The sequence below is a fragment of the Neomonachus schauinslandi genome, chromosome 1, assembly GCF_002201575.2.
Source record: "Neomonachus schauinslandi chromosome 1, ASM220157v2, whole genome shotgun sequence".
In the NCBI taxonomy this organism is placed as follows: domain Eukaryota; kingdom Metazoa; phylum Chordata; class Mammalia; order Carnivora; family Phocidae; genus Neomonachus; species Neomonachus schauinslandi.
The window spans coordinates 14,016,334-14,031,276 of NC_058403.1; the positions used below are offsets into that span (position 1 = coordinate 14,016,334).

Here is a 14,943-nt window from a genome sequence, read left to right on the forward strand (position 1 = left end):
TATCTGTGAATTTAGCTGGATATGGAATTATCCACTTGGGAGATAACTGAACAGAGAAAATGTTTAAATATAAAAGGAATGTCATCAAATGTAAATGATGTAATATATTTGGTAATAAACAATTCAATTTAGGGTTTGGAATGTACAAAATTTAAAGAGGCAGCCATTTCTTCCCATAAAAGCCAAACAACAGGTTCAAGGACATTCTAAATAAGAAGGTAAGTAAACCGAGGCATTTTAATGGGAATGAGGGCCTCTCCCTGTGTCAGGAGACAGGAGAATGAGTTACAACATTACAGGTAATATGCAGCATGACACAAAGGAAGAGTATACATGTGATTATCATATGTTCTGCCTATATATCATAGGTATATAAACATCCCTTAATACATGCTGATAGTCACACTCAGGACCTTGCCTTCAACAGCAAACCAAACTCATCACACCTGACACCATGAGCTACTACAGCAACTACTACGGAGGCCTGGGCTACGGCTGTGGAGGTTTTGGTGGCCTGGGCTGTGGCTGTGGTTGGGGATGTGGCAGCTTCTGCAGACGGGGCTGTGGCTGGGATTGGGGCGGCTACAGATATGGCTGCTGCCGCCCATCTTGCTATGGAAGATATGGATTCTGTGGCTTCTACTGAAATCCTGCCCCAGAAGCCCAACGTCTGAGGCCACAAAAAGATTATTTAAATTTGACTACAATAACTAAACCAAACAAGATCATCCAGGGCCAAGCCAAGATGGAAAACATTTGGCATCTAAGACTTTAAGAATATTTATCATTTTATAATGGTCTCTTTCATGTCTCCTGGTGTCTTTTATTTCTGCTTTTATAATTGTGGGATTTCTCTGTTCCTTTTGCAATAAATTGTCCTAAGTTAAAACAGCATACATGGCTTTCATTTTTTTATGAAACTCAAAATATCAAAGTGATTATTTGTAACTGCACCCAATTGGCAGTGAAGAAAATAAATTACTCCATGAAAAGCCAAAGTCATAGGAGAGATATAAACACACACCCATATGGCTAGATAGATATATGTAAACCATAACCTTCAGTTGAAATGAAGATTTTTTCCTCTGAACACCAGAAAAATCTTATTCAATGCTTTTAGTTAAATAACATTGGTATATGAATTTAGTAATGAACTAACTTTACATATTTTCATATCTGAAGTGAGTCCGACATGAAGAATAAGTACTTTTCTGTTTTGTTCAAAATTTATTTTTATTTAGCCATTTTAGTAATAAGAAAAAATAGTGATAGAATAAAATATATCTCTAAATATATAGTGAAAATAAACATTTTTTGTGTGAAACTCTACCATGTTTTCCCCATGGTCCTCCATGATGGGACATGGCGTAGTTCTTCAATATTGTCAGCACACTGAAATATTTTGCTATTCATCATGGAAATTTAAAAATCACTGTCATCACTTGTGAAGTAATTGGTATTAAGGCTATGGCTGACCTGGAGCTTTATACATTGTAACAAGTGTCTTGTAATCCTGGCCTTTGAAGAGTGAGCATTTCATGTTAGTACTTCAAATAAATATTTGCCTATGAAAAATACAGAATAAAATATCATCATTCCCTCCCCCCAGTTTTATATATTTAGGTAGTAAAACAAAAGTGAATATTTTCTGTTTGAGTTAAACCAAATTAAATAAAACCAGTAGAATTATGAAGCTGGCAGGGGTCCTGTAAAGCTTACGGTATTGCCATCTTGGATGGGAAAGGACCCCAAAAAGTGAAATGAATTGCTAAGGATCAAGAATGGCATAAGAAATAGAGCCTAAGACTGGAACAGGTTTTACTGAAGTCCAGGCATCTACTTCACCATGCCTACTACCACACTGATTTCAGACTTCCCTTCTTGAGTGCTCTCAAATAAAACATCTTGCTCTGGTCATGCATCTTTGAAGAGCTTAATTATCACAGCTGATTGACCACATCTATTTATTTTGATTTGTAAATATTCTGATAAAACCTTGAACTACTAATATCTAATTTGGCTGTATCTGAGTAAAAATAACTAATAATAGGGCTAAATCTAAACTCTACTTTAAAAACTTATAATGCATTTGAAAATCTCAGATTTGTTTACTGATTGCATGGATGAATTTGCTCAGCTGGATCATGTCCTTTCAGTCAATTCAGGAGAAGTGTCGTAGCTTCACTGTGAATAGATGAAGGTACAGATATTTTAGTATCACCTTTAGAGGACTGTACTCTTTAGTTTCAATGAGTAAAACATAATTTCACATAAAACTATTTTACTCACTAACTGGAAAATAGCATCATAGTCTGAGGAAAAACTTTATATATCTAAGGAAAATAATCAATATAACTAATTAGAGAAATTAGCACTCTTAGTATAATGCAGTTTTAGCATGTTAGTATACCTCTTATTGTTAGATTGTATTGATTCATGTTGGAATTAAGAGAAGAGCTCCAGAACACATTTCCTTCCAGGAAAAGCAGTCACCTAGTTCAGAGAAAATCCATCATAAGATCATCAGCTACACAACTGAGAGAGGATCTGTCAGAGTTAAATAGGCTGAGTGTGACATCATTAAACCTGTTTGATTTATTTGTGTTTTTATGGCTTCCTGTTGACTTAATGAGAATGAAATATTCAAGTATTCAAACAACAGGTTCAAGGACATTCTAAATAAGAAGGTAAGTAAACCGAGGCATTTTAATGGGAATGAGGGCCTCTCCCTGTGTCAGGAGACAGGAGAATGAGTTACAACATTACAGGTAATATGCAGCATGACACAATGGAAGAGTATACATGTGATTATCATATGTTCTGCCTATATATCATAGGTATATAAACATCCCTTAATACATGCTGATATTCACACTCAGGACCTTGCCTTCAACAGCAAACCAAACTCATCACACCTGACACCATGAGCTACTACAGCAACTACTACGGAGGCCTGGGCTAACAGGTTGTTAAAAAACAGGTTGTTAACAGTTGTTAAAAAACAACTGTTTTTTAATTTAGGATGAACAATAAAAATGGAGCAAATTCTGAAAAGAGCAGACAAGGAAATTAAGGAATAAGATGTGAGGCAGCCAAGAATGTCTTAATTAAGATAAGAAAAAGCATTAAACAGGCGCCTGGGTGGCTTCGTTGGTTAAGCGACTGCCTTCGGTTCGGGTCATGATCCTGGAGTCCTTGGATCAAGTCCTGCATCAGGCTCCCTGCTCAGCGGGGAGTCTCCTTCTCCCTCTGACCCTCGCCCCTCTCATGCTCTCTCTATCTCATTCTCTCTCTCAAATAAACAAATAAAATCTTAAAAAAAAAAAGAAAAAGCATTAAACATAAATTTTTTTCTAAATTAATGAATCAGGCCCACTCATTATATTAAGAAGTTCTGCTCATATATAGACACCATTTTAAAGTGAAAAAAAATAAGGCATATACAGGAAGAAAATATTTCCAGAACACAGATCTGACAAAATACCAGTATTCAAGTATAAAGAGCTCCTACAAATCAATACTAAAATATTAAAAATTGAACTAAAAATGAACAAAATACTTGAAAAGACACTTCAAAAAAGAGGATATCTAATTGATCAATAGGCAGATATATAATGGAGCCCAATATCATTACTTCTCAGGTAAAAAACAAATTAAAACAATACTCCAATATAATCACATGTCCATAAGAATGATCAAATTAAATAGTCTGAAAATAACAAGTATTGTCAAAGATGTAGAGCAACCGAAACTCTTACATTGCTGGTGGGACTGCAAATCTAACAACCATTTTGGAAAATTATTAATATATTTTTTTAAAGATTTATTTATTTAGGGCGCCTGGGTGGCTCAGTTGGTTAAGCGACTGCCTTCGGCTCAGGTCATGATCCTGGAGTCCCGGGATCGAGTCCCACATCGGGCTCCCTGCTCAGCAGGGAGTCTGCTTCTCCCTCTGACCCTCCTCCCTCTCATGCTTTCTGTCTCTCATTCTCTCTCTCGCAAATAAATAAAAAAACAAAATCTTAAAAAAAAAAAAAGATTTATTTATTTATTTGAGAGAGAGAAAGAGCATGCACAGGGGGAGTTGCAGAGGGAAAGAATATTCAAGCAGACTCCCTGCTGAGCATGGGGCCCTACAATCAAGCCAGGCTCCATCTCATAACCCATGAGATCATAACCCATGAGATCACAACCTGAGCCAAAACAAAGAGCTGGCTGCTCAACCGACTGAGCCATCCAGGCACACCCCCCCCCCCATTTTGGAAAATTATTGATAAGGTCTACTGAAGCTGTTGTCAAAATCTAGAAGGATGGTTATTTCTATAGAGTGATGTTGACCAAAAAGGAACAATAGAGACATTTTAGGCATTAAGGTATGCTTGGTATAGGCAGTGAATGCATATTTGCAAGAATTCATCAAATTTTATGCCTAAATTTATATATAAGATAGAATTCATTATTATACTTGAAAAAAAAGAACCAACCCAAATGATATGATGGTTATACATTCCTCTAAAGTCAGAAAGCCTTTTGAGCTTATTCCTTTTTTAAATCCTTATTGTTTACATGCAGCCAGAATTGTTATCCATACCTGTGAGAAACATGGTGCTTATTTTTACAGACCTTAGAATTCATTCGTCCTTTCAGCACTTATTGTTTGTGTTTCTATTACATGGTAGATATTTTAAAAAGTAATGAAATCCAACTGGAAATTGCACTGCTTGAAAATTACTTATAAAACAGAGAAAACCTGAGATGCCTGGGTGGCTCAGTCAGTTAAACATCTGCCTTTGGCTCAGGTCATGATCCCAAGGTCCTGGGATCCAGTCCTGCATTGGGCTCCTTGCTCAGCGGGGAGCCTGCTTCTCTCTCTGCTTGCTTCTCCCCCTGCTTGTGCTCTATCTCTCTCTCTGACACATAAATAAATAAAATTAAATTTAAAAAAATGAAGAAAACCTGAACACTGTATTTGAGGTCCTATAAAATTCTAAAGAACTTAAAGATTCAAGCCTAAAATTAAGGGCAGCATTGGAAGAACTTAACCAGGTTTGGGTCAGCTTTGACAATAAGTGACTAACTTCTTAGAATTAGCTGAGTGACTTTTACCTTCAATTTTTTTCCCTACTCTTTATCTTTTAACATTATAATCCACATTTTGGAGATTCTTTTTTTTTTTAAAGATTTTATTTATTTATTTGACAGAGAGAGAGAGCGAGAGAGGGAACACAAGCAGGGGGAGTGGGAGAGGGAGAAGCAGGCTTTCCACTGAGCAGGGAGCCTGATGCGGGGCTCGATCCCAGGACCCTGGGATCATGACCTGAGCCGAAGGCAGACGCTTAATGACTGAGCCACCCAGGCGCCCCCCTCTTTTTTTTTTTTAAAGATTTTATTTATTTATTTGACAGAGAGAGAGAGCAAGAGAGGGAACACAAGCAGGGGGTACATTTTGGAGATTCTGAAGGCATTTCCAACGTATAATGAAAGCTTACTGAATTTGACAGAGCCCTTGGATTTGGATTATCTTTTTGACACTGAGAACTTAACAACACATATTTGTTAGTAGAGAGTAGGATGGTATTTCCTGAGCAGAAAAGAAAAAAAGAGCACAGAATAGGCAAAAGGAATACAAGTGGAAAGAAAATGGATTGACTGTGGGCTGATTGAAAATTGATGGGTAGCAAAGAGAAACTTCACATACTTTACAATTTGATTTAGCTGCCGTAGCCTAATGGTTAATGGGTGACACAGCCTCGATGATATTCTAAAAGAAGTTGTAACATACCTATTAAAATGGCTAAAATTCAAAACACTGACAACAACAAATGCTGACATGGTTGTGGAGCAACAGCAACTCGCAAATGCAAAATGGCACAGCCACTTTGGAAGACAGTCTGCCAGTTTTGTACAAAGCTAAACATAGTCTTATTCATAAGATCCAGCAATAACTCTCCCTGGTTTTACCCAAATGAGTTGAAAACATGTCCACACAAAGACCTGAACACAGACGTTTATAGAAGACTTATTCTTTATTGCCCAAACTTGGAAGCAATCAAGATTCCTTCAATAGGGGCGCCTGGGTGGCTCAGTTGGTTAAGCGACTGCCTTCGGCTCAGGTCATGATCCTGGAGTCCCGGGATCGAGTCCCGCATCGGGCTCCCTGCTCGGCGGGGAGTCTGCTTCTCCGTCTCCCGCTCCCCCCTCTTGTGCTCTCTCTCTCTCTCACTCTCTCTCTCTCAAAAAAAAAAAAAATCTTAAAAAAAAAAAAAGATTCCTTCAATAGGGGAATGGATAAACACACTGTGGCACCTCCAGACAATGGAATATTATCCAGTGATAAAAATAAATGAGCTATCAAGCCGCAAAGGATGTGGAGGAATCACGAAAGCTTATTGCTAAGTGAAAGAAGTTAATGTGAAAAAGCTACATACTGTGTAATTCCAACTATGACATTCTGGCAAAAGCGAAACTATGAAGACAGCAAGATTAGTGGTTGCAAGAGTTTGGGGGGAGGGAAGAGTGGGTGGAGTGCAGAGGATTTTGGGGGGGTTTAATGGTGGTACATGAAATTATGCATTTGTTAAAACCCATAGAATAAGAACCCTAAACTATAAACTTTAACTAATAATAACATAAATATTGGTTCATTAATTGTAACTAATATACCATACTAACTCAAATGTTTAATAATAAGGGGAAGTGCATGTGTGTGTGTGTGTCGAGGGTATAGAAACTCTGTATTTTTTGCTCAATTTTTCTGTAAACTTAAAAGTGTACTAAAAATGGTCTATTAATTTAAAAAGAGAGATTGAATATGATGTTAGATATATGGGTGATGAAATGAGAGGAAAGAGTGAATGTAAAAATAAAGAGAAGATATATTCTGCATTTAAAAAAATATATTTATTTATTTGACAGAGAGAGAGAGATAGAGCAAGCACAAGCAGGGGGAGTGGCAGAGGGAGAGGGAGAAGCTTGCTGCCCACCAAGCAGGGACCCCATGTTGGGCTCGATCCCAGGACCCTGGGATCATGACCTGAGCCGAAGGCAGACGCTTAACTAACCGAGCCACCCAGGTGCCCCATAATCTGCATTTTGAGAAGTAACTTGGATAGATTTTATACCAGAGAGGAGAGTTAGGATTTGGGAGGATAACTTTTAGTCAGCTTTTAAAGATACACTGAAATAAATTTTTGGTTGCTGTGACTTGCCTTCAGTTTGTGAACAATTTTATCCCATGCTTGTCAAAGCCCATGGAACTGTACAACACAAAAAATGAAATGTAAACTATGGATTTTAGTTGATAATTATATACCAATATTGGTTCATCAATTATAACAAGCAAAACTGGTTTTTATTTTTGAAAGTAATGTGAAAAGTAAAAGGTATGTCGGTTATGTGGCCAATGTTCTAAAATCAAAGAAAACACAGATCCTTTATCTATTTATTTATTTTCTAGAATTCCTTCTGAATTCTTCTTGGCTCTCAAATGTATCCATTTCCTTATGCCTGAAAGAGGTAAATAACTCACTTTTTAGACTGAGGAATAAGATGCTTTAAAAGGATATGATAGATGATAGAGCTTTGATTTTGACCCATTTCTTTGATTTAATTTGTAAATGAAGCACAGCAACCAAAAAAAAAAAAAAAAGAACGAGATGAAGAAATATTTCATTAAGAAACACAACACCATCAGATATGATTGGCATGCCTAGCTATGAAGAATTCTGTCTGGGGTCTGATATGTTCAGCCTTTGAAGATACTGCATTCCTTCTTACAAAGCAAAGCAATAACTTTTAGAGGCCACCCTAACTAGGCACCAAAGCAATCTCAAACATTTTAATGAGTGTGAGGGCCTCTCCATGTCAGGGGACAATGAGTGAGTGAGTTGTGTCAAGTAGGTAATTAAGAAATGACACAAAAGGAGGGTATACACGTGATTTATTACATGCTCTAACCAAGGTATATAAGCATCCCTTTACACATGCTGACATTCACACTCAAGATCTTTCCTTGAATACAGCAAACCAAACTCAACACTCTTGACATCATGCACTACTACGGCAACTACTATGGCGGCCTGGGCTGTGGCAGTGGCTGGGGATTTGGCAGCTACCCCCAACTGGGCTGTGGCAGTGGCTGGGGATGTGGCAGCTACCCCCAACTGGGCTGGGGCTGGGGAGGCTATGGATACGGCTGCTTCCGCCCACTGTGCTGTGGAGGATATGGATTCTCTAATTTCTACTGAAATCCTGCCCTGGAAGTCCAACATCTGAGGCCATCAGGTGATTAACTCAAATTAACCAAAACTTGAACCAAGCAATATCAGCCGGGACCAAGCCAAGATGAAAAGTATTTAGCATCTTAGATTCTAGAACTATTTATTATTTTCTATTTGCCTGCTTCATGTCTCCTGGTATCCCCTATATGCACTTTCATAACTGTGGAATTTCTCAGTTCCCTTTGCAATAAATTATGCTAATTTAAAATGGAACATATGGCTTATATTATTTATTTATTTAACTGAATTCTGACTTTCTCTTTCACAGTGCATTTCCCTTCTTGCGTCCTTTCAAAGAAACAGTCCTGAAGTTCTGGTTACATGTCCCTGCAATTATCATAATAATATAAACACAGAGTTTATGAGGATTAATCTGCTTTCCACATAACCACCTAATTTTGTTTAGTGGCATTAGTTTTGATTCAGAATCTCGAAGCTATTAATTTCTAGTTTAGCTGGATCTGAAAAAAATAACTAGCAAGCAATGCTAAGTTCAAATGTTATTTAAAATATTTAAGATGGATTTGAAAGACTCAGACTTATTTACTAAATATAAAAATAGATTTGTTTAGCCAGATAGTCACTTTTAGTCAAACTACTCATAGTATATTAGCTTTACACTGGCTAGATCAGAGAAAGTAATAGCTTGATGACTTCCTTGGATGACTATACTATTTAGCTTGACAGAATACAACAATAGCTATTCTATTTTCTTTTTTTTGTTTGTATTTTTTTATCCATTTTTAAAAATTTTATTATGTTATGTTAATCACCATACATTACATCATTAGTTTTTGATGTAGTGTTCCAGGATTCATTGTTTGCATATAACACCCAGTGCTCCATGCAGAACATGCCCTCCTTAATACCCATCACCAGGTTAACCCATCCCCCACCCCCTTCCCCTCTAGAACCCTCAGTTTGTTTCTCAAAGTCCATAGTCTCTCATGGTTCACTATTCTATTTTCTTAATGGTTAATAGCATTTCTCCAGAATTTGGAGAAAGGCCTTCTGTAGCTATAAAGAAGAATAATCAATACCACCACTTGGAGCAGATATTTGACGTTTCTAGTATAATATTATATTATTAGAATTTGAAATGACTGTTTTTATGGATCTCTGCTGGATTTGGATAAATGCTCCAGCATATCTTTATTTCCAGGGAAAAGCTATTGCTTATGTTAGGGAGAACACATCACAGCAAGTTCACCAACCCCAAAACTGATGCATATCTGGTAGTCAAATAGGCAGAGTGTGACATAATGAATGAAACCTGTTTGACTTATTTGTAATTTTATGGCTTCAGCTTGACTGAATGAGAATGAAATATTCAAATTATTGACTGCTTTTTATTTTTAGAATGATCAACGAAAATGAAAAAAGTTCTGAAGAAAAGAGACAAAAAGAATTAAATAACATTGTGTGAGGTAGTCAAAAATTTAATTAGAACCAAAGACATTAAACATAAAAGAAAAAGAGGAATGAATTAGTTGTTATATTACAACATTATGTTCATATACAGACAGAATTTAAAGCGGAAAAATACCAAGCCACATACTAGGTGAAAATAATTTTAATACATAAATCTGACAAAATGCTAATACCCAAAAATCTAAAGAGTTCCTGTTAATCAATTATAAAATATTGATTAATTGATTAATATTAAACAAGCCCACTTAAAAATGGACAAACTACTTGAATAGGCATTTCAAAAGAGAGGATATCTAAGTGGTTTATAAGCATATGTAAAATTCCCAACGTCATCATTGATCAGGAAAACCAAATTAAAACAATATTCAGATATCACTATGTACCCTAAAGATGATCAGATTAAGATGCTGAAATGGCCAATGTGGGTAAGGATGTGGAACAACTAGAACTCTCATAGACTGCTGGTGGTATTGTAAATTTAGCAACTGTATTGGAAAATTATTTAGTAGAATCTACTGAAGCTAAATATATATAGTATAAATTAGCAATGTGTCTCCTATGTATACCCAAAGTAAAAGAATGCCTAGGTCTAAAAAAAGAATCTCTAGTAAAAGCTACATAGCAGCTTTATTCATATTAGGAAGGAAGGAAGAAAGGAAGGAGGGAAGGGAGGAAGGAAGGAAGGAGGGGAGGGAGGAAGGAAGGCAAGAAGGAAGGAAGGAAGGCAAGAAGGAGGGGAGGAAGGAAGGCAAGAAGGAAGGAAGGAAAGAAGGAAGGAGGGAAGGGAGGAAGGAAGGAAGGAGGGGAGGGAGGAAGGAAGGCAAGAAGGAGGGGAGGGAGGAAGGAAGGAAGGAAGGAAGGAAGGAAGGAAGGAAGAAAGGGAGAAAGGAGGGAGCAAAGGAAGGGAGGAGGGGAGGGAGGAAGGAGGGAAGGGAGGAGAGAGGGAGGAGGGAAGGAAGGAAGGGAGGAAGGAGGGAGTGAAGGGAGGGAGTGAAAGGAGGAAGGAATAAAGGAAGAAAGAAAGGAAACTACACAAATGCAGATTTACCAGAGCAAAATAGTAAATAAATTGTGCTTTAGGGCTACTTTGGAGAAATGGGCTACTTTGCAGTAATGAAATGGGCTACTTTGCAGTAATGAAAACAACAAAACTAATGTTACATGCAACAACAACGATGTGTCTCACAGAGACAGTGATGTACAAAATCATTCAGGAGAGAAAAGCTGCTGGTATACCATCTGATGCCGTTCATGTGATGTCCAGATCAGGCAAAATTCTAGGGAGTAATACTAACTGGTAGGGTCAAGAGAAAATCTGGAGAGCTTGGGTGTGATCGATATAGGTGGTCTGTGAATAAAAGCAAAATATCACTAACTTGTACACTTAGGACTTGGGTATTTTATAATATGCTTTAAACAACAACAACAAAATCAAATGAAATGATGGCTTTATGTTTCTCTAAAGCAGGGAAACTATTTGAGCCAATTCGTCCTTTAAATCCTCAAATGCATTTATAGAGATATCCATTCTACGGAAGATGTGATCTTTACCTGTAAGAACCTTAGAGCGCATTCACCCATTCAGCTCTTCCTTATTGATTTTCTGCAGCATGCTAGTAGTTGTTCAGCAGTCAACAAATCCAGCTGGGAAAAAACATCATTTGATAATTGCTTAAAGCTCAAAAAATCTGGACAGTATATTTGAAACCATGAAAGTTTAAAAAGAATTTAGATGTTCCGCTCAAGTTAAGAGCATATCTGATGGGGCTCAACCAGGATTTAGGTGAGCCTTGGGGATAGGTGATTAACTTCTTGGAGTAAGCTGCAGGACTTTTTTGTCTTCAATTTGTCTTTCTCTACCCTGTCTTTTTACATTATACTTACATTTTTGGAGATTCTGAAGACATTTCCAATGTTAACAGCCTCTTACTGAACTTCACAGGGTATTAGGCATTTTTTTTTCTCAGCATCTAAGATCTTAATAAGCATCTCATATCTTAGCAGACACGAAGCTATTAGCTATTTTCTGAAACAGAAAAAAAACAAAACCACACACACAATAGGCAAAGAGATGTAATGAGCACTGGATGTTATATGGAATTGATGAATAACTGAACTCTACATCTGAAATTAATGTTACACTATATGTTAATTAATTGAACTTAAATAAAATAAGATAAAAAACAATAGGCAAAGAGAATACAAAGGCAAAAAATATTACAGTAAGAGTGAAGATATATATGGAAGAATTTAAGTATGAATTGGATAAAAAATGGAGGGAAGCCAAAGATAAATTGTATATATTGTATCTATTTCATTATTTCACCTATTTCCCTGGCCCTAGTGGGGACTGAGAGGAACTAAGACAAAGTGATATTTGAAAACTGATTGGATTAGAGGAAAGGGAGGAAAAAGTGTCTGTATGGCAGGAGACAGATGTAATTTATTTTTGGATAGGTGATATGCCAGAAAGGGAGTCTGGATGTGAAAAAAGGAATTTTGAACAATTTTGAATGTTGCTTATGAAATAGATTTTTGATTACTCCGATTTGCCTTTAATATTTGAACAATATTACTTCACGTTGTTAATCCAAATGTTCATTTTCCAAACTAGTAGGCAAAATCAGAAAAAAGAATATTTTTATGATGGCCAATGTTATAAAATAACAGAAAAAAGATAGCTCTATTTCAACATTATTTTTTCCTGAAGTTCTATACTGGTGTTCACAGCAGGTGAGCTGACGCACCCAGACTTTCAAATGTTTCTTTAGCTTTGCAAAAAGACTACTATGAAATATTAGATGGCTTTGAGTGGATATAGTAGATTTTAGCACCTTGAATTTAACCAATTTCTTTCATTTAATCTTAAGTGAAAAATAACAAGTCAAGGTAAGTCAGAGATGATGCAATATTTAATTTTAAAACATAACACTAGCAAATGTGTTATGTAATATGCCTGGCTATGAGGAATTTTATTTTGTCTGGGATGTCCAGACTTTGAAAATACAGCAATTCTTTCTCATAAAAAGGATGCAATATATTTAAGGGACACCATGACTAGGCAACAATGCAAGTTCAAACACTTTAATGAACTTGAGGGTCTCTTCATATGTCAGGATCGTGTCAGACAGGGGTAACACATAGAATGACACAAAAATAGGTGGTATGTATTTTACCACATGATCTGCTCAGGGAATATAAGCATCACTCTACACATGCTGCCACTGATACTCAAACTCTTGCTTTGAACAGAAAAACAACTCACCACCCCTGACACCACGAGTTACTACAGCAACTGGTATGGAGGCCTAAGCTACGGCTGTGGAAGATTTGGTGGCCTGGACTGTGAATATGGCTGGGGATGGGACAGCTTCCCCAGACTGGGCCATGGCTGTGGCTGGAGGGGCCACACATATGGCTGCTGCCGCCCTCTGTGCTATGGTGGATATGGGTTCTCTGGCTTCTACTGAACTACCGTGCCAGTAACCCAACATCTAAAATTATAAGGGACTTCCCAAAACTGAGTTCAGTGTCTGAACATTCAATATCATGCTGGGTTTATTTCCACAAAACTATTTAATGTCTCAGAATTTTGGATTTTTCAATATATTCCTACATCTTCATCATAACTCTAGAATCCTCTTCTTTTGCTTTTATACCTGTTTATATTATCTGTTCCCCTTCTAGTAAAATGTTAACTTTGAAAACAAAATATGGTTTTTGTTTTGTTCATGGAACTCAGTTATGTGGAAGTGATACCCTCTTTTTATTTTTGGCCCTATAGGACACTTCCACAGATTTTGGAACTATTACCTGATTAAGGGTGAACTGATAGAGCCACAGAATAGTTATTTTACCTGCTCTGTACATTGAGACTCTACAAGACCCAGATGGGATTGACGGAAGGGACAATTCTACTCAATTGTCAATGAGGGAAGCAATCTCTCTGGCTTAGAATTTTTTTTTTTTCATATACCTCACAAATATGCATACAACTAGCTGTAAAAACTAATAATTCTAGACTGAAATGAAAAAAAAGTGTTTCAATTGGTTAGTAATTTAATATTTTTAAATTTCTTGCTTTTATTTAGATAATGTTTAGATTTAAGTCAACAAAAAGCAATGGCACTTTAATATATCTATGTATTTATTTATCAAATATATGTGTTTCATATAAATTGAATCACATTTTTTAATTCAGTACAATGCATAATAAATCTTTTCATTTATTCAAAATTTATTTGGCTTTTTTTATTTTAAGCACAATCAAATGATAATAGATCAAATCTTATCACTAGTCTAATTATAAAGTAAACCACCTTTCCAAGAATTTTTTAATTTGAATAATTTCGTCCTGTGTACCATACTCTTCTGCACATTATTTCATTTGACATTTGTATCAAGCAGCTGACCTTTAAGTCAGTAATGAATTGGGGTAAATTTTTTCCTGTGAGGTCATTTTACTCAAAGCATTTTAACTAAAATTTTTTAGTCAGCTCTCTTATATTCTTATTGCATTTTCATGACTAGACATGGCATTCTTCTTTACCACCATTCTTATATTGAAGAACTTTTTCAGCCCAATAAGGGAAAAAAACAACCAGACATAATTTCAAACTAATTTAATTTTTAGCATAAACTGATGCTAAACACAGCTGAACCCACAGAGCCTTCTTATAGATCTGAATTTTCCCTGATAAAAACGGCAGGAGGGGACATTTTATTGATGAAATAAGAAAAAAGACATAAGGAAATATCAATGTTTTTTCCTAAAAGCAAATGATATATTCAGGTAACAATATAAAATTAAGATATTTTATTTAAACGTGTCAAAATAGGTAAAGTATGTTTGATTCAATTAAATAGTACTGTCATAAACTTGCCAAAACCAGACATTAAATGGCAGCAGGGCCATGCATCTTATCTTGCAGGTAAAAAAATACACGGACACACACACACACACACACACACACACCCTCAGAAAAGTAATTGGCTTTTGTAGAGTTACGTAAGCACTAGTAACAGAATCAGGATCAAGGCCAACATCTTCTGAAACTAGGTGCGACAGTTTAAACTCCTTTGCTCTGTATATTCTCCCTTCATGGAAGCTTCCATGAACATGGGTCTATTTATGAGGATGTGAAAGATTACATTTCTTAAGTAGAAAAACCATTTTTATAACATTTTGTTGTTATGACATAGAGAATTTAAAACTTACTTTCAATGTTACCTT

General features: G+C 36.3%; 3 protein-coding genes across 3 annotated transcripts; all 3 read left to right on the forward strand.

Annotated features, from left to right (window-relative positions):
- Positions 1–440: 440 nt before the first annotated feature.
- Positions 441–646, forward strand: LOC123324333 (keratin-associated protein 19-6-like). Its single transcript, XM_044913623.1, has one exon. The coding sequence runs from the start codon at positions 455–457 to the stop codon at positions 644–646; it is 192 nt and encodes a 63-aa protein (XP_044769558.1). The 5' UTR covers positions 441–454.
- Positions 647–8,045: 7,399 nt separating this feature from the next.
- On the forward strand, positions 8,046–8,246 carry LOC123324335 (keratin-associated protein 19-6-like). The gene has a single exon (XM_044913627.1). It carries the CDS (start codon positions 8,049–8,051, stop codon positions 8,244–8,246), a length of 198 nt encoding a protein of 65 aa, XP_044769562.1. The 5' UTR covers positions 8,046–8,048.
- A 2,639-nt stretch (positions 8,247–10,885) lies between these two features.
- On the forward strand, positions 10,886–13,180 carry LOC123326029 (keratin-associated protein 19-8-like). Its single transcript, XM_044919021.1, has 2 exons — positions 10,886–10,979; positions 12,963–13,180. Exons 1-2 carry the CDS (start codon positions 10,886–10,888, stop codon positions 13,178–13,180), a joined length of 312 nt encoding a protein of 103 aa, XP_044774956.1.
- Positions 13,181–14,943: the final 1,763 nt, after the last annotated feature.